At 48.0% G+C, this 27,563-nt stretch overlaps 3 protein-coding genes and 4 non-coding genes across 13 annotated transcripts in view; 1 reads left to right on the forward strand and 6 right to left on the reverse strand.

Annotated features, from left to right (window-relative positions):
- MAP2K1 (mitogen-activated protein kinase kinase 1) overlaps positions 1-15,906 on the forward strand; it is an 80,500-nt gene extending 64,594 nt beyond the window's left edge. The window contains exons 6-11 of the mRNA XM_028099941.2: positions 7,740-7,864; positions 9,898-10,099; positions 11,450-11,514; positions 13,990-14,051; positions 14,431-14,476; positions 14,888-15,906. Of these exons, the coding sequence (XP_027955742.1) occupies positions 7,740-7,864; positions 9,898-10,099; positions 11,450-11,514; positions 13,990-14,051; positions 14,431-14,476; positions 14,888-15,001 (614 nt within the window). The 3' untranslated portion in view covers positions 15,002-15,906. The remainder of the gene's footprint in view (positions 1-7,739; positions 7,865-9,897; positions 10,100-11,449; positions 11,515-13,989; positions 14,052-14,430; positions 14,477-14,887) is intronic.
- SNAPC5 (small nuclear RNA activating complex polypeptide 5) lies at positions 1,325-20,744 on the reverse strand. Of its 7 annotated transcripts, none has more exons than XR_015768574.1 (5): positions 20,630-20,744; positions 19,359-19,448; positions 18,425-18,550; positions 14,869-15,101; positions 6,615-6,673 (listed from the first exon to the last, which is right to left on the reverse strand). XR_015768574.1 is itself a non-coding variant. In XM_088024870.1 (4 exons), the coding sequence occupies exons 1-4, from the start codon at positions 14,891-14,893 to the stop codon at positions 1,397-1,399; spliced, it is 312 nt and encodes a 103-aa protein (XP_087880996.1). In that variant the 5' UTR covers positions 14,894-18,418; the 3' UTR covers positions 1,325-1,396. The 7 variants fall into 7 exon arrangements, 5 of the variants coding, with proteins under 5 accessions (XP_087880996.1, XP_027955743.1, XP_027955745.1 ...); XR_003608593.2 differs by lacking the exon at positions 6,615-6,673 and adding an exon at positions 12,305-14,337; XM_088024870.1 differs by lacking the exons at positions 18,425-18,550; positions 19,359-19,448; positions 20,630-20,744 and adding exons at positions 1,325-1,463; positions 2,400-2,546 and having other exon boundaries at positions 6,601-6,673; positions 14,869-18,418.
- Positions 20,745-22,351: 1,607 nt separating this feature from the next.
- Positions 22,352-27,300, reverse strand: RPL4 (ribosomal protein L4). The gene is made up of 10 exons (XM_028100118.2): positions 27,199-27,300; positions 25,486-25,657; positions 25,186-25,292; positions 24,724-24,862; positions 24,143-24,267; positions 23,738-23,867; positions 23,316-23,472; positions 22,972-23,055; positions 22,750-22,870; positions 22,352-22,658 (listed from the first exon to the last, which is right to left on the reverse strand). The coding sequence occupies exons 1-10, from the start codon at positions 27,199-27,201 to the stop codon at positions 22,434-22,436; spliced, it is 1,263 nt and encodes a 420-aa protein (XP_027955919.1). The 5' UTR covers positions 27,202-27,300; the 3' UTR covers positions 22,352-22,433.
- LOC114206611 (small nucleolar RNA SNORD18) lies at positions 23,618-23,687 on the reverse strand. Its single transcript, XR_003608691.1, has one exon. It is a non-coding gene; the product is annotated as a small nucleolar RNA SNORD18 (small nucleolar RNA).
- On the reverse strand, positions 24,372-24,443 carry LOC114206610 (small nucleolar RNA SNORD18). Its single transcript, XR_003608690.1, has one exon. It is a non-coding gene; the product is annotated as a small nucleolar RNA SNORD18 (small nucleolar RNA).
- Positions 24,924-25,022, reverse strand: LOC114206613 (small nucleolar RNA SNORD16). Its single transcript, XR_003608693.1, has one exon. It is a non-coding gene; the product is annotated as a small nucleolar RNA SNORD16 (small nucleolar RNA).
- LOC114206612 (small nucleolar RNA SNORD18) lies at positions 25,370-25,441 on the reverse strand. Its single transcript, XR_003608692.1, has one exon. It is a non-coding gene; the product is annotated as a small nucleolar RNA SNORD18 (small nucleolar RNA).
- Positions 27,301-27,563: the final 263 nt, after the last annotated feature.

Genomic DNA, 27,563 nt, shown 5'->3' on the forward strand with positions numbered 1-27,563 from the left:
GTGACCCGAGCCGAAGGCAGTCGCCCAACCAACTGAGCCACCCAGGCCTTTTTTCTTTTCTTTTCCTTTCCTTTCCTTTTCTTTCTTTCTCTCTCTCTCTTTCTCTCTCTCTCTCCCTTTTTCTCTCTTTCTCCCTTCCTTTTTCTTTTCTTTTTCTTTTTTTTTTAAGATTTTATGTATTTATTTATTTGAGAGAGAGAAAGCACGTGCACACAAGCAAGGGGAGCAGCAGAGGCAGAGGGAGAAGCAGGCTCCCTGCTGCTGGAGCCTGAGCAAGGAGCAAGGAGCCAGGAACCTGATGTGAGGCTCAATTCTGGGACTCCAGGATCATGACTTGAGTGGAAGGCAGATGCTTAACCTACTGAGCGCTTAACCTGCTGAGCCACCCAGGCGCCCGGAGGCGGTTTCTTTTAATGGAAAACTTACTTTGTGATCTTTGGCGAGGGACATCTATTTCCTTAATTCCTGATTTCTGTGTCTGTAAAATGGGGCTGCTCTGTCAAATATTATTAGGGGGTCATTGAAAATGACAGACCCAAGAGCCAGGACCCATGAGCTTTTCCCATGACTGCCCCTTTTTCTTTCCGTTTTGCTGTCCCCCCCCCCTTGAGTGTAACCCCTGTACCTTTTGCTGTGGCTTTTGTTACATCCTGTTTTAAAAATGTTGACCATTTCTTAGAATGGCATGTACTAATGAAAACCAAATTCTGAAAAAGAAAAATGAACTCTGAGTGCTCCCAATAGTGTCTCGTTTAATTGTAAGCATTTGAGTGCCTTTTGGGTCTAGATGAAAATTGAATTTGCCGAAAGGGGTGCACAAAGGTAGAAAATGAAAGCATTTCAAAACTAATGAATCTTGAGAGGGGAGAAAAAAATTAAATTGCACTTGGTGGCCTTGGTTGTAAGAAGTGGAGAGAGAAAAGTAGCTGTTTGTTATGCAGGCTCCGAAAGTTCCCTGGTTGAACTCTGTTATGCAGAAGGAGGTAGGAAGCAGCCTCTGGTCCCCTGTCAGCAAATATCTGCAGGTGGGACAGTGCTCTGGAGCTGAGAAGGAAGCACTCACTCACCTGGAGCAGAGAAACCTTTTCTCTCACAACTGGACTTAAAGGATTTGTTTATCCCAAGTCAGATCCTGTTCCCAGATAAAGCTTGTTATGTCTGTAGTGTGAGTGACCCTCTTCCCCAACCACAACTTTAAAAAAAAATTGAGATATGATTGACGTATAAAACATTCTGTTAGTTTCAGGCATACGGCATGCTGATTTGACGGATGTATCTGTTGGGAAATGATCACCACAATAAAGCTTAGCTAATATTCATCGCCATGTGACTACATTTATTTTTCTTGTGATGAGAACTTTTAAGATGTCCTTGCAGGGGCACCTGTGTGGCTTGATCAGTAGATCATGGAAGTCTTGATCTTGGGTTTGTGAGTTTGAGCCCTAGGTTGGGTGGAGAGGGTTCTTAAAAAACAAACAAACAAACAAACAAACAAACAGATGTACTCTCTTAGCAACTTTCAAATACGTACAATCCAGTATTGTTAACTATAGTCACCGTGTTGTATGTTACATCCCAGGAATATTTTATCTAATAACTGGAAGTTTGTACCTTCTGACCACCGTCACCTGCAACTGAATAATCGCTTTTCTGAAACTTTGGAGTACAGTTCACCATTTGCCCTGTCATCTAGGCTCTGAATAATCAAGAGCCTGAGTACTGCTGTTGCCTCTGCCATTAGCTCCGTGTGTAATCTTGACAGACGTCTCCCTGACTCTGGGCCTCACTGTTTCTCATCTGTACACGGGGGTGTATGGTGCTTGCTTCTCACCATTGTTGTGAGGATTAAAGAGGCCTGTGTATTTAAAAGGCCTGGCATAGGAGGTCCTCGTTGAACCAGGGCTGTTGTGGTGTCTTCCCAGGCCGGTGGGCTTGCCTGCGCCATCCCCCACCCTCGCCTTGCAGCTGCATCCATTCTCCTTCGCTGGGGGAGCCAGCGAGGGGGGAAAGCTGTGCTCTTGGGGAAGGCTGGGTGAGAGCAGGAGGTTACAGTTCATGGCTAACTGAAGGGCTTGGGATTTTCTCTGAATGTTAATTATCTTTGCTATTTAATTGGCTCCCTGAGGTCATGGATAAGTAACTGGAGGTGGCTCTGTGGAGACCATTATTTGACATACCAGGGACGGCCACCTTTCCCTTTTATTCACCTTTAGAGAAGGGTTAATAGGGATCTACCAGGGTTGCTAAGAAGAGGTCATTTGAGGCCTAAAGTCACCATTTAAAAAATCTCATTTGCCTTTGTTTCTTTAACCTTTGACTCACTTATCCAAAGTTGTCTCACTTTTGGATTCAGCCTTTGTCACAGATGAGCCAGAGTCTGGCTTCCAGGTGTCACTCACCTTGCTTCTCGGGGGCCTTCATTTCTTTTCTTTTCCTCCTGTTTCTCCTGTGCTCCCCATTCTCTCCTCTGCCCTCTGTTCCTCCACGCCCCATCTACTTCCATCTTGCGCCCCCATAGGGAATGCAACTTCTGGTAATATTCTTCTCTGCCAAACAGAATGAGGTTGCTTGAATATAGTACTTTTGAGGGGGCTGACACTCACCTTGCTTCATCTGCCTGCGAAGACCTTGCCCACTAGTCAGGCTGGCATTGAGCCTGGCTGGTTGGAAGAATTCAGAGTTATCAGTCCACAGTGCCCTGAGCATCGCTCTCCCTTTGCCCTTACCATCATACCCACATGCACATTTCCTTGTTACTCTTCAGGTTCTGTCTCCCCTAGTGGTGATGGCCTTGAGGACACGGGTGGGAACTGGGTCGTTTTTACTCGCAGCTCACTTGTAAGTGTTTATAGAATAAACAAACGACCCACTGAATTATTTAATCCAAACCCTTTGTTTCCCAGGAGTGGAGAATGCGCAGAAATTAAGTTAAAATAATGTGCTCTTGGGGGAAGAATCAGAAGGTTTTACACAGTGGTTATTTCTGGGGCAGAAAATAGTGAAGAAAATGTTCATCCACTTAGTTTTTTCATAAAACCTCCTTGTTTGTTTTTGAAGAAGGAGGGCTTACTCATTGTTGCAGGGGCTGAGTAGGATCAGGGCTCCAAACATTCACCTCTCAGGTTTCCAGGGGAAGCTTGTCAGCCTGGGGGCCTCGTGGATGCTGGATGCTTCCTTTAGAGTGCAGCCTAGCCCACCACGTCCTGGGGCTCTTCCCAGCCTCACTCTCTTGATCTTGCAGGGAGAGAAAGGGAACCCAAGGCCCAGAGAAGGCCTTGGGAGGTAGAGGGGGCCTGGGCCTGTGATTTGAACAGTGGTTGAGGTTGCCGCTGGGAAAGCTGTGGGAGGAAACCTGCTTAAACAAATGTCCCAGGGCTTTAGGAGCAGGGCAGGTTCCCAAGTGGGTAGGGGCACAGAAGAACTCGCACCTGGAAGTTGAGGTGAGGGTGAGTGGGAAAGGCGCACGGTTCACGGGCAGGGGCAAGCATGGTTAGAGGGGTGGGCCTGAACTGGGCGAGGTGGCCCCCATGGGGCTGGGTCACAGCAGGAAGCTGGAGGGCTAAGGCCGGAGCAGTGGCAGGCTGGGAAAGGCAGGCCGAGAGGCAGGGCCTGTCCCGCCCGAGGAGGAGGGGAGACGGTGAGCACGGGACAGAGGAGGGAGGGCGGCGATTGTAGAGAACAAAGGTGGGATGCCGACAGGCAGAGGAAGCAGCCTCTCCGGACTTGTGTGACGCATACTTCTGCCCCCCCCCCCCCCCCCCCCCCCCCCCCCGAGAAGAGCCTGATTGGGCTGGGTCCGCCAGGGGGAAGCATGCCCCAGCCTGGTGGCTCAGCCGCTCGCTCTGGAGTTGAGTGATTTAGAGGCCCAGGTCTGCAAGCAGCTTCTTGTCTGCCCTTCCAGGTCACCGAGGGGGCCCTGTGCGGTGTGGGTGGATCCCAGGCTGTGGTTCAGGCAGGGAAGACTCCTCAGGGTTTCCCTCTGCTCCTTGGACCCATCCCCTGTGGTCTCTGCAGCTTCCCAGGCAGTAGTGTTCTCTGGCGATGGGGGAGGCCAGAGCTGAGAGCCAGGGGTGGAGGAAAGTGGTGTTACATAAATTTCGAGAAAAAGAGGCTTGCTTGCCATGGGAATAGGAATCAGATCCAAGCAGTGACAGAGGCCATGTGGCCATGCCTGAGCAGCAGCCTGGAGAGACGCCTCTGAGCCCACAGAGGGAGGAAAAGCAGGTGGGGGGCACCTGGGTGGCTCAGATGGTTAAGCGTCTGCCTTCGGCTCGGGTCGTGGTCCCAGGGTCCTGGGATCGAGCCCCGCATCGGGCTCCCTGCTCTGCGGGGAGCCTGCTTCTCCCTCCCCCCTCTGCTGCTCCCCCTGCTTGTGCTCTCTCTCTCTCAAATAAATAAATAAAATCTTAAAAAACAAGAAAAAAGAAAAAGAAAACCCGGGTGGAGGTGGGGGCTGCTCTCTGTTGGGGAGGGAGGAAGCAGGGGTCTGGTGCTGTGAACTGCTCATCGTGGAGGGCGGCTTGTGAAAGAATCTGTTGGCCCTGTAACGGGGTGTGCCATGTGCTGTGTAAATGCCCACCGCGCACCAGGTCGGCCCTGGCCACCATCGGGCGAGGTTACAAGCGCTGTGACGGTCACCACCGCCTCACTGACTGTCACTGACTGGTGGGCCGGCGCTAGGGCCTCAGAGGGGCTGGCTCCAGGCTGCAGGTGGAACAGGCGGCAGGGCAGGGATTTGAATACAAGTCTCTTTAGCCAGGCTGCCCTTTTGCTTAAGAACAGGGCCTAACCTGCCGAGGGCCCATTTGGGAGGTGAGGGAGGCCTCGGCTTGGTGGTCCAGGCACAGGGGTGAAGGGCCGGGGTATTCGGTGGCAAGTGTTGGAGGGTCTGGTGTGTGCTCTCCGAGCTCTGGCCTGTTGCTTAGCGGCCCCTGCTGCATCCTGAACACTAACCTCTGGGGTCAGGCGTCTGTCCTCTGTTTGAGGGCCACGACCCTATGTGGATGGGGACCAGTCGCTCCTCGGCGGCAAGTGTTTGTCGGGGCCTGTCCTAATTCTAGGTGTGGGGAAGAGACCGAAGACAAGTCAGTCCCTGACGTCCTGAAGTTGCCGATCTCCCCGTGTGTTTGAAGTGATTGCACAGGAGGCTGCATGACAGGAAGTGGCTGAGGGGAGCAAAGTTGGGTCATGTGGCAGGGGGGTGGGCGGGGAGAGGACAGGCCTAGGTATTGGAGAAGGTCTGACTTCTGGTTCCAGCTGCACCCAGTTTTTGCTGTGTGCCCTGGGACAAGTTCCTAGACCGTTCTGGGCCTTAGACTGAAGGGGAGGAACCGGATTCCCTCTAAGGTGACTTCTGATGCTGGCATTCTAGAAGTCTGTATGTAGGAGACACAGGGAGGGGGCCAAGGGGTTGGGAAAGGTCTTGTGTCCTGTGCCATGATGAGGGCTGGGTCTTGGAAAGATCACCCCAGTGGCTCTGAGTGCTCGTGTGTGTACACGGTGAGTTCAGAGCCGTTCCTTCACAAGGATTTTGGAGGCTCCGGGCTGACAGTGGTGAGGCCCAGGCCTGCAGCTGGCAGCCCCGCCCTGGTGGAGCTGCTGGTGGGTGCAGAGAGGCTTGAGCTGGCTGAGCACTGTGCTTACGACTTGACCCAGCCTCTGGAACGAGGGGGGAGGTGGGAGGGGTAAGGGAAGGACTTAGTGGGATACAAGAGGGTATTTTTTTTGTTTGTTTGCTTTTTTTACTTTACCCTTGGAAAGATACTTACATAGACTCGTTAGAATCTGTTTAAGGATAAATACAGGCAAGAATATATCATTGTGCTTTGCAGATACTGCATTTTTTTTTTTTAATATACAAATCGACGGTTTGCATCAGTCCCGTGTTGAGCAAGTCTGTACCATTTTTCCAACAGCATTTGCTCACTTCATGTCTCTGGGTCACATTTTGGTAATTCTTGAATTTTTTTTTTAAAGATTTTATTTATTTATCCATGAGAGACAGAGAGAGAGAGGCAGAGGCAGAGGCAGAAGCAGGCTCCCCAAGGAGCAGGGAGCCCAATGCGGGACTCGATCCCAGGACCCTGGGATCATGAACTGAGCCGAAGCAGACACTCAACCATCTGAGCCACCCAGGCACCCCCCCCAGTTCTTGAATTTTTGAAACTTTTTCATTATTATATTTGTTATGGTGATCTGTGATCAGTGATTATGCCTTGCCGAAAGCTCAGGTTAACCATGGTTAGCATTTTTTAGCAATAAAGTATTTTTAAATTCAGTTATGTACATTTTTTTTGGCATAATGCTGCTGTATACTTACTAGACTACTGTCTAGTGTAAACATAACTTTAAAAAAAAATACTTATTTGACAGAGAGTGAGCGAGCATGAGTGGAGGGGTGGGGAGCAGGAGCGGGAGAGGCAGACTCCCTCCTGAGCGTGGATTCCCCCCGATTGGGGCTTGATCCCAGGACCCTGAGATCATGACTTGAGCTGAAGTCAGCTCCTTAACCAACTGAGCCACCCAGGTGTCCCAACATAACTTTTTTATGTACCAGAAACCCCCCAAGATTCATTTGACTCTCTTTCTTATGATACTCACTTTATTGCGGTGGTCTGGAACCGAACCAGCCAGATCTCCGAGGTGGGCCTGCAAATGCATTCATCTGAGAGTACTGAAGGGAAAAATAATAAAATGGGAATAGTGGTTCTAGTAGTTTTGACTTATGGGGATCTGGTTTTTTTCCTCTAATTCTCCAGATATTCTATAATAGTGTCTTTCTTACTTCTCTCAAAGACTACCTGTCCAGTTTATGCTTTGCCCCTGGGTATGGCCTGCTTATTCAGTGAGTCTCATTGCTGATGTCTGCGCACAGATCCCTGGCCTGGGGACTTTTACCAAGTCCCAGCCTCATTTCCCCACCTGTAAATGAGTGACCCTGCTCTGTCCACTTTACAGGGGAAACGGGGGAAGAAAACATTTGGAAGTTCACCTCCCTCTGCAAAGGGAAGGACAGGTGAACTAGTAATGAGGGGGGCAGCTGGGTGGGAAGTGGGGGGGGTCCGAGTGCAGGGGAGGGGTTGGGGCTGGTTCTGGGGGTACTGCCTTGCCTGGCCCCGGCAGAGACACGAGGGGCTCTTCTGGACTGACAGCTGGTTGCACCTGTGGAGGCTATTTGGGAAATGACTTTCGAAAAATCATAAGGCAGCTCCCAGCCTCTGCCACGCATATTCAGAAAGCCCACAATGCTCTGTGCTTGGTATCAAGGTCCAGAATCGAAATTCCTGCCCCCCCCGTCTCTCTGTAGTCTTTAGCCTGTAGCCTCAGCAAGCATGCAGGTCTTATTAGTTGTGTTTTTCCCCCTGCCTTATGATCCAACCATAGATACTCATAAGGGTGATGAAGCAACGAAGTTTGAAATTCCGATTATTCGTGATAACTGATTACCTCCTGTGGGTCATGTGTTCAAGTCTGGATTCTCAGAGTGGGAATCCACTGACTTCCTGCCCTGCTTTTACAACAGGTTGCCATTTCCTCTCCTGACAATTCTTTCTTGAACCCTGAATAAGGGGGAATAAGGGACCCTGGTGTCCAGTGTTTGCAAGCCAAGGGCTGGCTATGTGATGGCTGCGGGTCTTGGGACTCATGGTCAGGGCTGGTCTGTCTGGAGAGCGTTGACCCTTCCGCTCCCCAGTCCACCTGTGTCAACTCCCTCCTTTTCTGTATTCTCTCCCCTGCAGATGTCAAGCCTTCCAACATCCTCGTGAACTCCCGTGGGGAGATCAAGCTCTGTGACTTTGGGGTCAGTGGGCAGCTCATTGACTCCATGGCCAACTCCTTCGTGGGCACACGGTCCTACATGTCGGTATGAGCAGTGGATTCCATTTCTTGAGCATCTGGCCTGGCTGGGGATAGGGGTGAAGTGGGTGGCTTTTCCTGTGGAGCCAGAACCTGTGTGCTGGGTGATGGGCTTGGAGGAGAAGGAATTGAGGGAGGAGGCGTCACTGCCCCTCCCCCAGGAGGTGGCAGCATCAGCATGTTCTCTTCTTCCCCCCATGCCATGAGCTCCGCAGGGGCAGCGATAGGACCATGGGGCAGGGGGGGATCTTAGTTGTCCCTAGGGGCTGGCTTGGGGCCTGGCATGTGGTAGGTGCTTGGGGAGTGCTTGGTGAGCAGGTTAATGTTTGGTTGACTGAATGGGTGGTAAATGGCTTGGGTGCTGCAGAGAAGGATTCAGAAAGGGGGAAACGTGACTCTGGGTGAGTGCTGGTGTAGAGGGGCATTAGGGTGAGTGGGGATCTCCATGGAGGTGGCAGTGAGTGCAGGCACGGATCAATCCGTGGGGGAGGCACAGAGGCTGGGGCATCCCAGCACATAGGGTGTTTTCCGCGTTCTCGTCCAAATCCTTGAGTGATCTCATTTGTTCTACGTGGTTGCCCCGTGAAATGCAGATCATCGCTCCCATTTTTAGAGTTGAGGAAAGCCAGATGCAGAGCCTGGATTGAAAGCCAGGTCTCCTGGCCAGTTAGTCCCCTTTGCTCAGCACGCCCTCACTTGCCTCTTGGGTCCGATTCGGCAGCTGCTTCCGGTCCCCACCGTGACAGCCACTCTCAGCATGACTGGCCCAGTGCTGACCCACATTTCCACGCCCTCCACTCCAGTGACACACGGTCTTTCAGAAACATGAAACCAGTGGGCCCTTCAGCTTCTTCCCTAAGTGTCTAAGAGTTGAGTAGCTGGCATTCTGGGCCACTCACCTGCCAACTGCAAAGTTCAAAATCACTTAACAGGCCCTGGGACCCATTGATCCAGGGTTAGTGGTTTGGGTTTTTGTGGTTATATGGTCAGTTCCAAAATAGTCCAGTGTTTGAGTTAGTGAAAAATCCTATGGGAGATATTAATGATGTCCAAAAAAATGTACAATGGTCAGAATGATTTTTTTTTTTTTTGTAGAGTTCTTGAAATACCTGTGCCATTTCAGTTAACGCTGGATAAAAATAGTGCTTTGTGTAGCACTATGTACTTTTTCCCTGACTCTTCCTGCCAGTAACAACCCATATTGAGTAGCATTTTGCAACATCTAACATATATTTGCATTTGGTTTGACCTTCTCAGTAACCCCTGTAAGGAGAAGCGGGTATTTTGTGATGTCTGTATTGTCGTCACCACCACCTTCATCAGCTTCACTTTATAGATGAGGAAACTGAGGCTCAGGATCATGTGGTTTACAAGTTGCAGAATTGGGACTTGAACATGATCTCCTGACCCCAGATCCTTTGCCTTTTCTGCTGTTCCATGTTGTCCAAGGACAGTCAGTGAGTCCGTGGTGGAGCTGGTCTTAGAGCTCAACTTTCCTGACTGTAAAGATCAGTGTTCTTTCTATCCACTGCACACCTCATTCGTGACCCATGTTCCAGAAGCCGCACGTTTCAGACCCAGGTGACAAGATGAGCCTCGCAGGCTGGGCTTTGAACCAGCTACTCTGCACGTGCAAGGCAGTGATGAGGCTGGGCAAAGCTGGGGGTGTGAAGCTGGAGCCCCAGCTGAAGCGGCAGCTGGGGTCAGGTGGGCCGGAGGCTGTTAGTTGAGGGCAGTGAGGAGGCGTGGGTCAGAGCCCCAGGAGTCATCCAGGATTTGGTGAACACAGTAGTTGGAGACAGGTCAGAAACCAAATTAAAGCAGTTAGTGGAGGTCCTAAAGAAGGTAAAATCCATCAGCAGCTCCAGGGCCAGGGCCAAGACCAAGCAGGGCAGCCCACTCCCTGCAGTGCAAACAAGCCTCAAAGGGGCAGGGATTCTTGAGGCCTCCCTTTGAGCCTCCATGGGGATGGGCCTCTCCCTCTGCTGAATGGGCCTGGATTAGCTCACAGGTGATCAGAACTGTCTGTGTCTCCTGCAGCCAGAAAGACTCCAGGGGACTCATTACTCGGTGCAGTCGGACATCTGGAGCATGGGGCTCTCTCTGGTTGAGATGGCGGTTGGGAGGTATCCCATCCCTCCTCCAGATGCCAAGGAGCTGGAGCTGATGTTTGGGTGCCAAGTGGAGGGAGATGCGGCTGAGACGCCACCCAGACCAAGGACCCCTGGAAGGCCCCTCAGCTGTGAGTGGCCTGGTGTGGCCCCCGCTTGGACTGGGAGCAGGGGGGTGGGGACCTTACTCTTTTTTGGGTTTCTGGAGGGCTGATTCTCTGAACATTCTCCCAAGACTGACTGCCTGTCTGTGGATGCCAGGCTGGGGCCAGGGCGGGAAGCAGAGCAGGGGTCTCCGGGTGGGTGTTAACATTACTGTTACTACCAACATCTTCTCACCCTTTGTTCAGAGTGCTGGCTCTGTTCCTGACACAGCATTTAGTACTTTATATGCACTATCTGAATTTTAAAAAATCATGACATCTTTTAGGTAGATTTTTTTTTGAGATAAAATTTACACAGCATAAGATGCACATTTTAAAGTGTACATTTCAGTGGATTTTAGTATATTCTTATGTGTTGTGCGACCATCACCACCGTGTACTTCCAGAACATGTCCATCACCCTAACAGAAACCTCACCTCCATGAGCAATCACTCCCATCTCCTCCCACCCCCTGGCAACCGCTAATCTACTTTGTGTCTCCATGGATCTGCCAAGTATTATCTAATTTTAATAGCGATCGTGTGTGAGCACTATTATAATAATCTCTATTTAGATACGAGGAGACTGAGGCACAAAGTGCCTGACTTGTCAAGACTGCACACCGTAAACGGCCAAGTCTTGAGTCCTAGGTGCTGAGCGCTGCGCAGCGTGGCCTGCCTTTCGGATCACGCATACTGAGAAGTAAACCTGGTGCTTGGAAGATCCAGGCCCAGCCACCGTCTTCTGATGTACTTCCTGCTGGGGCTTGTGTGACCATGAGGACCTGGTGTCTGCCCCTGGGAGGCTCTCAGGAGAGAGGGAATGTATGAAGGGAGAAACAAGAGGAGGGCAGGGATAGCTGATGGTGGTGGGTCACTGGAGGGGCTGCGGCTGTGGCCCCTGAGGCTGCCCTGGGACTCTGGAGGATAAAAGAAGAAACCCAAGTTCAGGGAGAATTAAAACTGAATCCTTGAGTTACTTAGTTATTACCTTATTTACTCCTGTCTCAATGTAAGGAAGGGAAGAAGGGCAGACATGATGATTATCCATCTCCACTGTAGCAAATTCAGTACTAAGCTTAGCAGTCAGTGGATTTGCCTGAGATCGCAAACCTTGGAGGTGGTAGAGCCCAGCCTCCTACCCTGGCTGGCCAACTGTGTGGCCTTTGCTGGACCCCCCTGTGTTCAGCTTTATCTGTGGCTCTTGTGTCTCTGCTTATCATCTACGACCCTGTTCTGGTCCCCAGGACCCTTACTCCAATCCCTAGCCTCACAGTGGCAAATAACTTCCTGTTTTTTTGAGAAGTGTTTTCTTTTTTCTTGTTATAAAATCTGTAGCTTATGGAATGGACAGCCGACCTCCCATGGCAATTTTTGAGTTGTTGGATTACATAGTCAACGAGGTAAGTACTGCATGGCTTCTTTGACTTTGGTATTTGCTTCTATTAAGAGAACAGTTTATTTGATTGGGATACTTGTGAGTTGTTTGCACAGTGAGGCTTTTTGGGCCCCAAGGGGATTCTTGTATGGCATCATGCTCTTGGAATGGAGTGGCTGGTTTAGAGGTTACAGGTGTCCCTTCCCCAGCGAACATCTTTGGGTAGCTCTGAGTTTCTCTCCCTTTCTCATTGTCAGGAGCCTCGAGTGTGCCCATTCCATTCTTACTGCTTCATTCACCAGGCATTTCTTGGGTGCTTACTGTGGGCTGCATGCGCACTGCAGGGTGATGGTAGGGATGAGGTGCAGTCCACAGATGGAAAAACAGAAGTCCCTAGTCGTGAAGACTGTTAGCTTCACATGGGAGGCGAGACACACACATACATACCTGTAGGATAGGGTCTTCTCTGGTAAGTGCCATTAAAAACCAGTAGATGTAAAAAAAATGACAGTGTAGAAATAGTATGGAAAATATTCACTGTAGATTGTGTGAAAAACACTACAAAGTACTATGTATACGGTGATCAAGTCTTTAAAAAATATGAAAAAAATTCTATGCATGTATGTGCATATAAAGTCTGGAAAGTAGTATGAAACTGATTCGGGGTGATGGAAGTTTCTTTTGGCTTATTGCTGCTGGCTGACTTTAATGCAAAGAACACACATTATTTGTGTTTAAATTAAAAGAGGATCGAGGACGCAAGAGACCGACCAGCAGTCCTCCAACCCCGGTTAGAGGGGGTGGGAAGCGGTGGTGCAGAGGGTGGGGCAGGGCTAGAGGAGCAGGGCTTCGGGACGGGATGTTAGGTGGCAGGGCCAGCACGCCCGGCTCAGGGGCAGCCTGGGTAGTGCGTGAGAACCAGCTCTGTGAGGCTGGGGAGGCCGCTGGGGTACACAGTAAAAGGCATAGCCCTGTGCTCTTATTTAAGAGACAAGAGGAATGACTTTTCATACTTCGTACTGTGCTCTAAAACCAGACCTCAAAAGGGTCCCCTTGTCCCTTACAAACTCAACAGGGAAAATCCTGTTTCACCCCAGCATCACTGGCCAGGGAGGTTAATTGACCTCTCCTTACTGTCCAGCTTAATGCTAAGCACCATGGGACATGCAACAGAAGGATGTGATCTCAGCTGTTTAAGGACTCAACGAGGCAGAATGGCTTGCGTCTGTGGTGGTTAAGAAGGCCACCCTCTACTGCTGGGACCTGAGCTGGGGGGGCCACATTAAGACAGGAGATGGCCTGGGCTAAATAAGCCGCTGCCAGTCTCCTGGTGTGCCCTGCTTGCTTCTGGGGGGCCAGCTGGCTTCATTATCCTCTTCGTACAGGTGAGGAAGCTCAGGCACCAGGAAGAAAAGCTCAGGTGCTTCCCACCCAGTGCTCTTTCTTTACCACCCACACCTTCCAGGCCACTGGGCTGTATGGCAGCAGGTGTGGGTGCCTCACAGCCCTGGCTTTGCCCCTCATCCTGCTCAGGACCAGCCTGGCCTCGGGAAGCCAAACTGTCCGTCTCTCCCTTGAGCGTTCCTTTTCCCCCTCAGCAGCAGCAACAGTCTGCAGGGTGCCCTGAGAGCTGGGTTTTAGTTCCTGACTCAGATCAGGCTCACTGACCTGCTGTTCTGGTAAGGCCTTCCAGGCGAGAGGGTGAGGCAGGACTTTTAGGTGGTGTCAGTGTCTTAATTTTCAGTCTCAGATCGCCTGTTGGTCTGGGTTGCACATCAAGGCAGTGCCATCCCGGGCACAGTCTGGGAGTGTGCTCATGAGGAAGCTGCACTCAGACCCAGCACAGGTTGCGCGGGGGTGGAGCGCATGAGCCAGGTGCCCCAGGGCCCTGTCCCGTGTGACCCTGCATGACCTCCACTGCATACCCTGGGAAAACAGAGCTGGTGCCCGTGTCCTTGCACCAATGCCTGCGCACGGCCGCATTCCTTGAGTGAGGGTGCAGGGAACATTTCCTTCCAGACTCAGTCTTCTGTCAGCCACTGTTTTATTATTAACCTTGCTCCACTTCTTCAGGTCTCAGAAAAGGGCTACACATTTTATTACTATTTAGGTAGCTTCTGTGACGTGCACAGGTGGGGGTCTGCATAGCCCCCTAGCTGCGGCCGCTAGTAATTGCTGGGTATGTGTCCACGCCACACCGCAAGGTTTACAGTTGGGAGTGTCATGAGGCCCTCCGCAGCTCAGAGAACAATAAACTAAGATTCACCGAGAAACAGTGATTTGTTTAGTCACTAGACAAGAGAGTGGCAGAAGACAACCTGGGCCGTAGTTCTAAGTGTGCGTCGTGAGACCAGAGGTCCCACCTGGCCCCCCAGGCCTGCCTCCCCGTGGCTGTGTAAGGGCAGCACCGCGCCGAGGTCTGAGGGGGGGGGGCAGTTTGTGGGGAATATGGGTGGAGAAGGAAGCCACGCCTTTCTTAGGTCTTGACATGTATTTGCAGCCTCCTCCAAAACTGCCCAGTGGAGTATTCAGTCTGGAATTTCAAGATTTTGTGAATAAGTGGTAAGTCCCCTCCTTGCCCTCTGCAAGAGTACGCTGCTTTTGTCAGCCTCTCCGCCCAGTCTTGGGGAGCAGAGCTCTGCCCTTTCCCCTGCACTTCCAGAGTGCCACGACTTCGGGGACTGGTCAGACGACGGCAGTGGATGAAGCTGCAGCTTTCGGCACCTGCTCTGCAGGGCTTGGCATGGTGCCTTTTGGTCTTCGTTTAATTCCGCAGGCATTTGTTAACCTGCGGGCGTGCCGCTCTGCCAGAACAGAAGGCGGAGAAGGCTCAGGCACTCCTCAGAACCTGCGGGGGGGGGGGGGGCAGGCACATAAGTGCAAGCAATTTGAGGGGAAACCAGCGCCAGGCAAGCTCTCTCACCTTATCTTTTTCTTTCAGCTTAATAAAAAACCCAGCAGAGAGAGCAGATCTGAAGCAACTCATGGTAAGTCCACTGATTTCCAATTTGTACACGTCCTGTTTATTCATTTGTCCTCCCTCAGTCTACCTGCCCAGTACTCCGAGCCCATTCCCTGCTCCGCCTCGGCCGCTGTGCTCCCGCCGCCCCAGGGGCTGTAGGATCCCGAACAGCGGCCCCCCGTCTCCGCCGGGCAGTGTAAGGGCCGAGGGGAGGGCAGAGCTCCTGTGCCCAGGCCCCAGGGGAGGAGCGCAGGCTCTGGGTGGTGCATGGGAGCTGTGGCCTCACAGCCTATGAGATGAGCAGTGCAGGCTCTTGCGGCAGCTGCTGGCCCAGGACAGGGTCTGGGAGTTCCTTCCAAGAGAAGCTCTAGACCCAGGACTCTCAACCTTTCCTTTGGGTTTTTGACCACCACTTACTCTGTTTCCTTGCACATAGGTTCATGCCTTTATCAAGAGATCAGATGGGGAGGAAGTGGATTTTGCAGGTTGGCTCTGCTCCACCATTGGCCTTAACCAGCCCAGCACACCGACCCACGCAGCCGGTGTCTAAGGACGTGGGAAGCGGCGAAGAGTGAGTCCCCTGCCCAGTGGTGTGCCATGTCGCTTCCGGGCCTCTTGCCCACACCTGTGTGTTCAGACGTGCATCTCACCTATGACAAAGGATGAAGAACACAGCATGTGCCAAAATTCTACTTGTGTCATTTTTAATATTACTGTCTCTATTCTTCCTGTTCTCTCCCTAAGTGGATTGGCTTTGTGCTTGGGGCTATTTTTGTGTATGTCGATCAGCACACGCACAACGTTGAATTACAGTGAAACTTTGGTGACCGTGGGTAGTCATTCTTACTGAAAATTGCACTGCTCTTCCCTCACCGTGACTGGCTAGCTGCCTGTATTTTCGGGATTCTCTGACACTTGGTGGTACTGCATTCTTGCCAGGCGTACCTTCTGTTTGAGCAGGAAGGGGCCTTGTAAGATCCTTCACAGGCAGTGCATGTGAAGCATGCTTTGCTGCTATGATAAAGAACATCAGAAAGTATGTATCATTTTATTATATTTTTGCTTTTGGTGTAGAATGAAGCAATCTCTATCAAAATCTAGCCAGAGCCCTTCACTGCCATGATAGCTGGGGCTTCACCAGTCTGTCTACTGTGATGATTTGTAGACTTCTGGTTGTATTTCTATATTTATTTTTAAATATATTATGTGGGATATTTAGTGGTTTATGTCTCAAGTTTGAATTAGTGTTTCTAAAATGGTGGTTACTTTGAATGTTACAAATGGATCAAGGCATTAAAATACGAGATTTCTCTTTCCCCAAATCCAAGTACTGATGCTATTGTAAACAAGTGTGTATAGTGCCTAAAAATTGTATGAAAATCCTTTTAACCATTTCAATCCAGATGTTTAACAAATCTAATCTCTTATTCTAATAAATATACTGTCAAGTTAAAAGGATGGAAAAATATGTCTCCTTTTGGGGTAGGATTTTCAGTGTCTCTGGTACACATACACAATAAAGTCCAATGATTTAGCCAAGCCTTCTTGTGAGGGCACAGGTGGAGACGGGAAGGAGGCTGGAAAGCAGAAATGCCATAGTGAAGCCAAGTTCGGTGCTCTGGGCTTTAACGGATCCGTGACTCCAAGTTTTGGACTTTGTCCAACACTTTTCTCCACTTATGTGTGAATCTTCCAGCTACCTTTCCTGTGGCCCTGTGACTAGATCCCCTCTCTTCCTGCCATTTCTACACAGGGAAAAGCAGTAGGCAAGGTGGGGTTGGGGTGTCACTGGCGTGCTCCCAGGAACACTCCACTCTTGGCCAGCCTGACTGGTGTGGGAGCCTCCGCCCAGGACATCCAGTCCCATGCTGGAGCAACTGTCTCCCTGCTTTCACCAGTGACTTTTTTCCACTTTCCTGGAGAGGAATGGACCTGGTGCTGGCTTTGTCCTGTGAGGTAGCACTGAAGTCACAGGAGACAAAGCCATGTCCCAACTGACCACAGATGCCTTTTCTGCCCAAGTGACTTTCGGAACTTGAGGGACACGTGATGCTGCCTGGGTGGCACCTCTTCCATCATTTTCTTCGAGACGCAGCTTAGAGAAAACCAAAATAAACATGTCTTTAAAAAGATAAGGCCTGTTTTGTTTTCAAACTAAAAGCAGGACCTGGGTAAAGCTCCTGAGTTGGCAGTTCCATTCTGAGCCTACCAGAGCTTGGAATCCAGGCAGGGTTTTAAAAACAGCTCACTGGTATATATACGGCTGCCTCAGCCAGTCCGTTTTCTCTTGCTGTGAGGCCAACGTCGGTTCTAAGCCAACAGTCTAACCTAAACAACATCCATTCAGACCAGGGTTTAAGACTCGCACCCTGTGTCTTTTGCTAAGGGACAGGATACAAACCGAGGTCTCGTTAAAATGTGCAAACTGCATCTAGGGAGGAAGGTGTCACCTAGAGTCTAATAACTGGATTTGAATGCTTTCATGTTTAGTGTCTTTTGAGGGATGTTGTACGTTCTCTATTTACATACAAAAGTGTGTTACATTTTGAGAGTCAAAAAGGTTTTTTTCCTGGTAATTTTTACCAAGAATGAGGTTACCTGCCTCAGTCTTGCTGTTTTGAGGTCCCTATGTCAAATCCCTTCCTTAGACTCCCTCTTGCTGAGACACCAATAGCTGTGTTTTCGCATGATACCTCGTTAGCACACCACAACCACCTGTGAAAGTGCTGGCTCAGGTAGGCAGACCTTTGACCGCAGGACTCTTGAGAGCTGCCAAGAGTTAAGAAGGCAAGCAACCAGTCAGCAGTAGAGCCAGAATTCACAGCCAACTCTTCTAGCTCTCAAAAACCCCTGTTCCTATTTTAAATAAAATAGCTTGATTGCTTTTCATTGCAAAAGTTTTCACACGGTGTTTTCCAAGAAACATGCTCATTTAAACTTCTATTTCCTTTAAGAGTAGCTCAAAATAACTTTAATGAAATGTTGATTAATAAATATACTCATGTTCTTTTCTGGAACAGTTACAAAAGAAGTTTTGCTTGAGGAGATTCTTTGTGTTGTTTGGCTTTTCTGTTGCTTGGGCAGGGCAAATTTTATAAAATTAAGCAACTACTTAACTGTATATTCACTGGAAGAGGGATAGTATGCATAAGTGAATCTCAACTACAAGTACTAAGTTTTAATAACTGTTATTCTGTAACTGTCATTATTACAAAACCCCAATCTCCCAGGCATAGTGATTTAACAGCACATTTCCTAAGTCCAGCAATGGGTTTTAAACCATCCTGCTGTATTTTTTGCCCCAGGGGAGGAACTAATCCTTTTCTCTGTTACTATCTGGAAACCAGGAAGCTGCATGACAGCTCTTTATCTGTACTTTGTTTCTAAGCACATTTTACTAAACATTGTGATATCTCAACCTACCTATGATGGCAGCCCTACAAAGCCCTCCGCAGCACAGTATTCCTACCTGCTCCACTGAGAGGTGGCGGCAGCTTGTGTTCTCTAGTGGCCCTCTGTGCTCCTCACTTGTCATCTTTCTCTCCTAAACTGTGGCCTTGCTCTGCTCACAATGGCTCAGTGGCATGCAGACAGCCTTTAATTGGTTTTCTTAAGAGGCAATGTTGACTGGAAAGGCTGACTTGTATTTAAACTCTGCCCTTTGTGCAAATGCCAGACTTTCTCAATAGCATTTTAGAGGAAATTTTGTTTTGAGCATAATTACTAATACAGTCACAGCACCACCCATATTGCTCAATGCTAAGACACTGCAGCTCTGCTTTTCTGTATGTCACTAATTTTTGTCAAAGCGTTCTGAAACTTGAGTTCTTGATGGAACCATTTTCACAACTACACATCCTAAAGTTCTTCCTTGTAAAGCAGGCCAGAGGGCCTATGGAAAGAATTTTTTTTGAAGAAACAAAAGTTCCTGAGATGTAGAAACTTAATTCCTCTAAGCTGGGCTCTTCCCTACCCTGCTTCAGGAATCTGATTCTTCTTCCTCCTCCTCCTCCTCCTCCTCTTCGGGCACATGGCTCCTTGTGCTCAACTCCAGTGCAGTTTGGTTGATTGATGCTTCATTGTCTACATGCACCAACATCTGCTTTAGGCAAGGACATTATGGATTAGTAGGAAAGATGCTGGCCTCAAAGCAGCAAATTCTTAAATAGGTTTTAAAATCAAATCTCAATTGCATCCTCATGCCCAATATTTATCATCAGGAGGTAAGGCCACTTCCTATTTCTCCCCTGACCCTCTTACCCCCACCTCCCCATTGCCAAAATGGGAGGAGAGTAAATGCCCTAGATTTGACAGAATGTTACCTGATCTACAAACATGGTTCATGCCGAAGATTTATGCTGGCCTAGATGTGCTACTTTCAAATGGTTTTAGATGGCTTAAACACATCTGGGAGAAAAAGTGCTCAAATATGGTATATTTAGAAAGAAGAATATTGTACCATTTTACTCGCGGACATTAGCAGGAGGAGATGTTGAGGACTGGAATTCACTTGTTCGCACTATGCTTTGTAGCTGAAGCTACACTCTTAAATCCCAGGCTTACTTATTCATGAGGCGGTGGAAGTTTTTGACAAATGCCTGCAAAGCTCTCCGACTCTCCCTGGGTTCACTGGAGTAACTAGAAAGGTCAGATGACTAGGATGGTGCGGGCAATACAATGGTACCTCATTAATCAAAGTGTGACCAGCTGGTAGAAAGGTGGGCTGTTTCCTGTCTATAACAGTGATATGAAATAACCAGTTCATTAAACTAGAAAGCTCTCACAAGCAATTCCCTGAGTCCTCTGGGCTTGATAATGTAATTTACAAAAATTTTTGGCCTCCAAGCAGCACAAGAGCAGAATGCACTTTGAATTCTCTCCCTAGGCCCACACTTGATTCAACTTACATCATGTGACTGTTCAGGTGCAGGTTTAGAAGAGAGTATCTCATCCCCTCTCCTAGAACTAATCATTGATTGGAGGGCTAGTTCTTCGACCTAGAAAAGAAGAGGTGAGGACACTCTGCTTACTATTTCACTGGGCTACTGACATGGGTAAAATCTGCTGAGCATGCTGTCAAAGGCGAGCATCATGAGGAGACGTGAAAACAGTGTCACCTCTGTGCAGCTCTAGAGGGAAGGGTGGGGCTCTTAATCTTTCCCCACATTTTTAAGGAAAAGAGCCAAGAAAACCTCCAGGCCTTTCCCTGGGTGTACAGGTTCATTCCCCTAGATACAGCAGATTTGGATAGAAAAGCCAAGTGTGCCCTTAAAAAAGCCAGGTGTCTTCTGATTCCACAGAAGGCCGATTCCCTAGACTCTAGATTTCTACCCAGTAATAAGAAAGTGAAGGCAGGAAGAACGGAAAGTGGAAGTGTTTCCCGGAGCATAAGGGAACAGAGGCTTTAGAGGTCCTGGTCACCAGCATACACTACACACCCGCTGGGTACTTGTACAGGTACTAGTGGTACAAACACATAAATAACTGCAGGCCATTACAACTGTCCTGAGGAAAATAATATTACTTTGATATGTCATAGCTGTACAATGCTTTTAGCTTACAAAAGGCCTTCAAAACCCGCATCTCATTTGGGCTTAAAGATCCTGAAGAAGAGTTACCAGGATCATCTCACTGGGGCTAAAGAGGGTGGATTAGGCCCAGGTGTGGGAAATGGCCCAGGTGCACCAAATCTCGTCCAGGCCATGGAGTCCATAGCAGCTGCCAGAATTAAAGCTACTGGGAACTCTGCGACACCTCTTTCCTCAGGCCCTGGCTTGCTTTCTTTGCACAACGGATCTACGCGTCTCTTCTGGCTTAACAATACTGGAGCTGTTTCAAGCGCCAAAAGCAGCTAGTAAATGGTGGCTAGCACATACTGAAGGAGCTGGGGAGGAGGGGGTCCGGGACAGGGAGAGCCTGGTCCGGGCTTAGGGAGGTCGCACTTGCTCAGCGCAAGATGTGCGGAGCACCTGCATTTACGGGTGTTGGCGGTGTGGCGGTAGCCTTGCCACACGTACAGATCGCTGGACCTCAGCCTAGGCCTGCAGGATCAAGATTCTCAGAGAAGTGGGCCCGCAATATCAAACACGCTCCCAGGGGCTTCTCAACCACCAGGTGGACGCCGCCGACGCCTAGGGTTCGCAGGGCAGCGGGGGTGGGGGGGTGCACGCAGGGTCACCTTGAGCCGGTTCAGCTGGTCGTGCAGGGCCGCCTTCAACCGGAGAAGCGTCTCCTCCTCCTTGCGCAGCTCCTGAAGCCGGCTCAGCATGGCGCCTCCGCCCGCCCGCCGTCCGGCCCAGCGCTCGGTAATGACGTCACTAAGCCCGCGTTCCCGGAAACCGAGCCGCGGGCCGGGCGGGGCTAGCGCCACGTGGGTCAAAGCGTTTCCGGCCGGCGTCCGCACTCTCGCTAGCTGCTTCACGTTCGACCTGCTCTGTCCCGCACAACCCCGGTTTTTAACCAAAAAACTTAAGTAATCATCAGGAATCCTAAAGCACAGGACGTGGAGCCATAAAGAACTCGGGAGATAAAAACGGTCAAGTACCCAGTTTCAAACGCTTTTGAGCAGTACTCCCAGCATCGAACTTTAGTTTTTTGCAACTTAAAGTTGTTTTAAACGCCATAAAACCTGCAGACGCATCTGAGGGCAGAGACCAAAACCACGAGCATCTAGCACAGAGGCGCACGAGCCCTGTTGATTTTTGCAGGCAAAGATTCCTGGCCACGTGAAAGTTGTTACCAAGAGGCTGCGCAAATTAAGAGCAGGAAGATTAAATTGGTGCTAACAAATTCAAAAGGGATGTGGAGCCTTTAAATGCTAAGGAACAGAGATCTTCTGTATCTGCAAACCAGAGGATACATCACCTGGATATGTACTTAAAGGAAACAAACCAGATGCAAAACAAGACCCTGACAAGAGACAGGTCAGGACAGGTCAACTGTTAAGGTGGTAAAGACATGCTGACAAAACAGGGTAGGGAAGGGCGCCTGGGTGGCTCAGTTGGTTAAGCGACTGCCTCCGGCTCAGGTCATGATCCTGGGCTCCCTGCTCAGCGGGGAGTCTGCTTCCCCCCCTGACCCTCTTCCCTCTCGTGCTCTCTCATTCTCTCTCTCAAATGAATAAAATCTTTAACAAAAAAACAGGGTAGGGAAAAAATCCCCAATATCCTTTTGGGTACACTTCTCTGCGGTATACTTGGTCAACGTATCCCTTTACCAAAACCGCAAACCCAGGTAGTTCTGAAACTCATACTGTGGGTCAAAATACTGAAGGTAGCATTTCCCCTAATAACTGTACTCTTTTATCACAGCAGGTTGTAATAACCTTCGTGGAGGAACCATCAGTTTCTTTTTGCAGAGCCTCAATCTATTCTGCCCTCTTGTGGTACTGAGAATAAAAAAACCTCATGTAATTTTACCTATTTTCCAAGGCTTGTTTTTTGTTTTGGGGGAGAATTCTTTTTAAAAAAGATTTGAATGAGCCTGTGACTGAGCATGTTGAGGGAAGAGGGAGAGAATCCCAAGCGGACTCCCCACTTAACTTGGGAGACCAACACTGGGCTTGATCCCATGACCCATGCATGCATGAGCTCTTGACCCAAAACCAAAAGTGGATGCTCAATGGATTGAGGCACCCAGGTACCCCGAGGAGTGCTAAATCTTCTAACAGCTTCTGCACATTTGAGAAGTCTTAACCACTTGCTTTTCAAAAACAGTTCCTACAAATTGGATTTTATATCTGGATTTATGCAGCATTCTTCTTCCCATTCAACTGCGTGATTTACTATGAAGGCAAGGCCCTGTTTTACACCAGACTATAAAATGGAACCAAGAGGCCAGAATTATGGGGGAATAAACAACAAAACTAACCAAGATTCACAAACACATCCAAAAAGTCGTGTTTTTCACTGGCTTTTCATCAGGTCTTTATTCAAAATTAGCTGTCCAAAATGATTTGACTTTTATAGAATTAACCTAAGTTTTTAGGCAGTAGGCTTCTCTGCAGTGGGTTTCTTTTCTGCAGGCTTCTTGTCAGCTGCTGGTTTCTTGGTAGCTGCAGCCTTTTTCCCCACCACAGGTTTCTTCTGCTTCTTCACACCAACAGCCTTCTTTCCTTTCTTCCCAACCACAGGCTTCTTGCCTGGAACCCCCTTCTCATCTGATTTGGCTTCTAAGGCTGCTGCCGCCTTATCCATTCGGAGTTTGTGCTGCAACAAATTAAGAGAACAACTTAAGAATCCTATCTTTCTAAAAAAAAAAAAAAGTTGACCTATCATCAAAAACCAAATTAACACTCACATTCTTGGCCTGGCGAAGAATGGTATTCCGGCGCATGGTCTTTGCATATGGGTTTAGCTTCAACATGATTCTCAGGTTCTTCAGTGGATTCTTCTTCAGGACTCTGCGATGAATCTTCTTGCTGTAAAAAGGTAGTACCGTTAGTATTTTATTCACATTATCCACATTTTTGAAATAACCAATACTATGAGGCTTTAGCAAGAGCAAGTATCACAACTTTACCGTGGTGCTCGGAGGGCTCTTTGGATCTCTGGACTTTTCAAGATTCTGCTAAGGTCTGTATTAAGCATCTTATGCATGGGAAGGCTGAAAAGAAAAAAATGTTGAACAGTAAGATGCTCAATTCCTATTTCTCAGTAAACACTGAAACCCTCCAGAGTTCCATCAGAATTTCCATTACACTACCACCATTCAGAATATCTCACCATTATACAATACTGAATCTGTACATAAGGGAAAATAGCCACACATCATCCATTATTTAGAAAACATGCAAACGAATTCTGAATGTGAATATCCACAGCATGAACATCTGTGTTCAATATATGAACACAAAGAACACTCACTTGTAGTTACTCTTGAGGGAGGCAGCCTTACGCCAAGTGCCATACAGATCGTCTAACTTGCGGAAAGCACTTTCAGTCCAAATGCAGAAACGTCCCACATGCCCACCAGGAGCAAGTTTCAAAATGTTCAGTTTGCTTACATTAAGTAAAGTAATTCCTTTTGAAGGGAAAAGAGAATTAGGGAGACTTTTTTAAATAAAAGACACACAAATCACGTTTATGACTTATGGCTACATAAGGTACATGAGAACTATGTTACTAATTAGGCAGTTTCAACCATTACTGGTGTACTCATTCAGCTGAGAATCAGAAGTTCCACAAAATCATGTGTTTCAGAAACACGGACCATAAAGTGGAATCTCATCATATAAAAGCCAAGTAAGCTTGCATCATATGGGCATTGAAATAAGCAATACAATTACCAGGAATGTTTCTGAAGGCCTTGATGATACCGTTGTCTTCATTGTAGATGATGCAGGGTCCCCTGCGCTGGATACGACGGCGGTTTCTCATTTTGCCCTTGCCAGCTCTCATTCGCTGAGAAGCATAGACCTAAAAAGAGAACATTTAGTATCTTAAGATATGAACCCTGCGACTGATCTTCAAAGTTAAACTCCACTTTACAGATGATGAAAAGGAGCCACAATAAATCGCCCCACATTCACACACAGCCGCAAATGGCAGTCAGGAGTCAAACCTGTTATAAGGTTTGAGTCCTTGTTCTCCTATGCACTGAGTTACATTGTCCTCCAGACATCTTTTTTAAGTTTAAAAATCTGACGACAAATTTGTGTTAAGGACCACCAAAATTTGTTCATTAAGCCTACCTTTTTGATATCATTCCAGGCTTTAAGTTTCTTAAGAAGCAAAACAGCCTCCTTGGTCTTCTTGTAGCCTTCAACTTTATCTTCAACCACCAAAGGAAGTTCAGGAACTTCCTCAATACGGTGACCTGACAATGCCAATCAACACCAACAAATACTTGGTTACCCTGACTTGTGAAAAATCGAGAAACATTTCATGAAATCCACAAAAGCAAAATAACGTATGAAGTGCCAAATCAGAATTCCCACAAATATCATGTGTTTCAGAAACACGGACCAATTAAGTGGAATCTCATCATTTTGACAGTTTAAAATAGAGTAGGGACATGATTAAGTTTGAGTGGAAAGTTTTCTAATACACGAAATCACCACATTCCAATTAGTTCACCAGTTATTACACAATATTCACTGATGACTTTACTATAGATTGAAGTAGAACTATTATTTGGTAGAGAGAAATTTAGTCAGAGACTTTGGGATGAATAGAATCTACACAGGTTATTATTAACATGAATGAAATGGATCAGGTGGAGGGGGGAAAAAAGGGTATTTTGTCCCATTCCTGTAATACAAAATATACAAACCTTTAGACATGACCAGTGCTGGTAAGGCTGAGGCAGCCAGGGCAGAGCAGATGGCATATCGCTTCTGTGTTGTGTTTACTCTGCGATGCCAACGGCGCCAGGTTTTGGTTGGTGCAAACATGCGGCCCCCACGACACATCTATTTTCCAAGTTAAGAATCACATTTCCCAAATTTTAGGAATTAAAAAAGGGGTATGTCTTGCTCAGTAAGAATTTTCGTCACCCTTCTGAACCAGCTTACTGACAGCAGGCAACTGTCGCTGAGAACAGAGTAAGACGCAAATTACGACATCATTGCAAGCAAAACTTCCCAATGCCAAGCCCCTATCTGCCCAGGGCAATGTTTAACCTAAACACTATTGGTATGTTGGATATATTTTCAAAACTGCTAACATGAATAAACCAGGCCCAGTCTGATAAATTCCACAAGAGCTGACCAATCCAGAGTAAAACAAAGGATACATTTCCAAAAGCACCCTGGCCAGAACGGTGAGTCCCTCCGCCTCGAACTCTGGGAATTCGAGCCACAGCTCTGCCAGTACCCCAAGACTCAGCACTGGTTTGATGACCTGCAATTGGGAAGAAATACAAGTTTTAGCTATACTCAACCATCTATCAACCTAGGACTATTATGCAGGATAGCAACAGCATCAGAACATCCAGGAAAATCATGCTGATTCAGAAACACGGACCAATGGAGTGGAATTTCATCACTGCTGTTAAGTAGGTCTTAAAAAATATCAACCCTTGAAAAATCCATACCTGCCAATTCACTGACAGCATACGGCTGTCTGTTGTTTTTGCGCAAGTTGGTGTGAACAAAGTTCACGATATCAGGTCGAATGGGAGCCTTGAAAACAGCAGGCAAAGTAACATTTTTGCCAGATGATTCCCCCTTTTCGGAGTACACAGATATCAATGGACGAGCACACGCCTGGGAAAAAGAAAAAAATACCGATGTTGACAATGTCAGAGACACTATTCTCACACATCAACAGTATCTTTATTTATTTTTAAAGATTTTATTTATTTATTTGAGAGAGAGACTTCGAGACAGCATGAGAGGGAGGAGAGTCAGTGGGAGAAGCAGACTCCCTGCTGAGCAGGGAGTCTGATGTGGGTCTGGATCCCACATCCTGGGATCATGACCCGAACTGAAAGCAGTCGCTTAACCAACTGAGCCACCCAGGCACCCCTCAACAGTAACTTTAAAGACTGAGTTACAGATGAGATTTGAATTTGGGTAGATAGACAACGCTTAGGGCTGAAACAAAGGCTGTTATCAACACACCATGTTTATTAACTTCAATAAATTCTTATACTTAAAAGACATTTAGAACCTCAAAATCCACCACAAAATTTATCATTCAACTTTCAACCCAGGCTGTACAAAAGAAAATGATCGAAAGTCTACCACAGCTCTACTTCAGATTTCTGCCCTTGGCCCCCTTCATCCCCAACATAGCTCATGAAACTTACCAACAAAAATACTGGTCCTATTACTTCCTGCTCAACCTCCTCCAAAGACTTACCATCTGAAAATAATCCTACTAAAGTTTTGAGGATGGCCTATATAATCTGCTAGACCTCCTCTCCCATAATCTTTTCCAGACATCACTGTCCTTACACTCAGGGCCATACCCCCTTCTGCCTCAGTAATCATTGTCTGCATCCTGAAGAGCCACAGCATGCCTCCCCACACTCCTTCAGATCATCTTCTGGAAAGTTTCTCTCATCACTTTAAGGCCCAACTACTGCCTCCACTCCCATTCCCCATGTTAACAGCAATTACTACCATACAGTATTTCGGTGTTATTTTGTTCAAATTATGATCCAAGCATCACAAGTGTTTGTCTTTTTTTTCACTGAACTCCCCAGGGCACAAAAACACTACACAACACATGTAACAAACATTATTTGTGGAAATGCAGTTCAAGTGACATTAGTCCTACCACGAGATAAGAATTCGATTTAGGGGACACCTAACAGCAATTTTTAAAGAGAAGCTTTTGTAGAGGCAATTCTTAGATGAACACAGACGAGAATTCAGAAAAACGTGGATATACAAGTCTTTCCCAAGATCTCTCTCGAAACACGAAAATATTCCTTATTTAATAGCATGTGAAAACACAAGGCCCAAAACTGATTTTCACCTCGATTCAGCCTTAGGCCCCAAGAGTTTCCAAGTTGTCAGTAGAACCCATACCTTATACGATCCAAGGAAAACTAGAATCCCAAAGGTTCCTCTGCACTTAAGAACGATCTGGTGTCGCCCCGTGCTAGGACGCCCACGTTGCCTCTAAAATGGCTGCCGTAAAGCCACACTACCCAGCTCCGAGCCACAAACAGACGCCTTTGACCCTCATCCCATTTTCCTCGCTTTCTCTCCTGAAGATTTTATGCCCCAAACCCCTAACCCATTCCTGCCGGGACCCGAGAGCAAGGAAAAGCCTACCAGACAGAGGTTCCACTCACCATCGCGGGGAGAGGAGAGGGCCACGCTCCCCTCAACCCGGCGGCTTCTACAGGAAAAGGAAGGGGTTAGCACTTCCGCTCTATATGTAACCTTTAACTCGTCCGCCAACCTGCCCCGCCTCAGAACCAATCCAGGGACACAAAATATCGCTTTACCACTCTATAAAAATAATAAATAGCGTGTTATTTCTTTACATGCATCAAATTACGGTAATTGATAACAAATACGGTAATTTGGTAACAAAAGCCCTTAGATACAAGGGACTCCTTTTCGTGGAATAATCCCTAAGGAGGCGTGGCAACTCTCGCGAGACGAGGTGTCTTCCCCCCCCCCCCCAACCACTGCAATTTATTTACCTTTTTCT

This window comes from Eumetopias jubatus, unplaced genomic scaffold (genome assembly GCF_037043125.1).
Source record: "Eumetopias jubatus isolate StellerSeaLion01/CBP00866 unplaced genomic scaffold, mEumJub1_p1.0 scaffold_7, whole genome shotgun sequence".
Taxonomy (NCBI): Eukaryota; Metazoa; Chordata; class Mammalia; order Carnivora; family Otariidae; genus Eumetopias; species Eumetopias jubatus.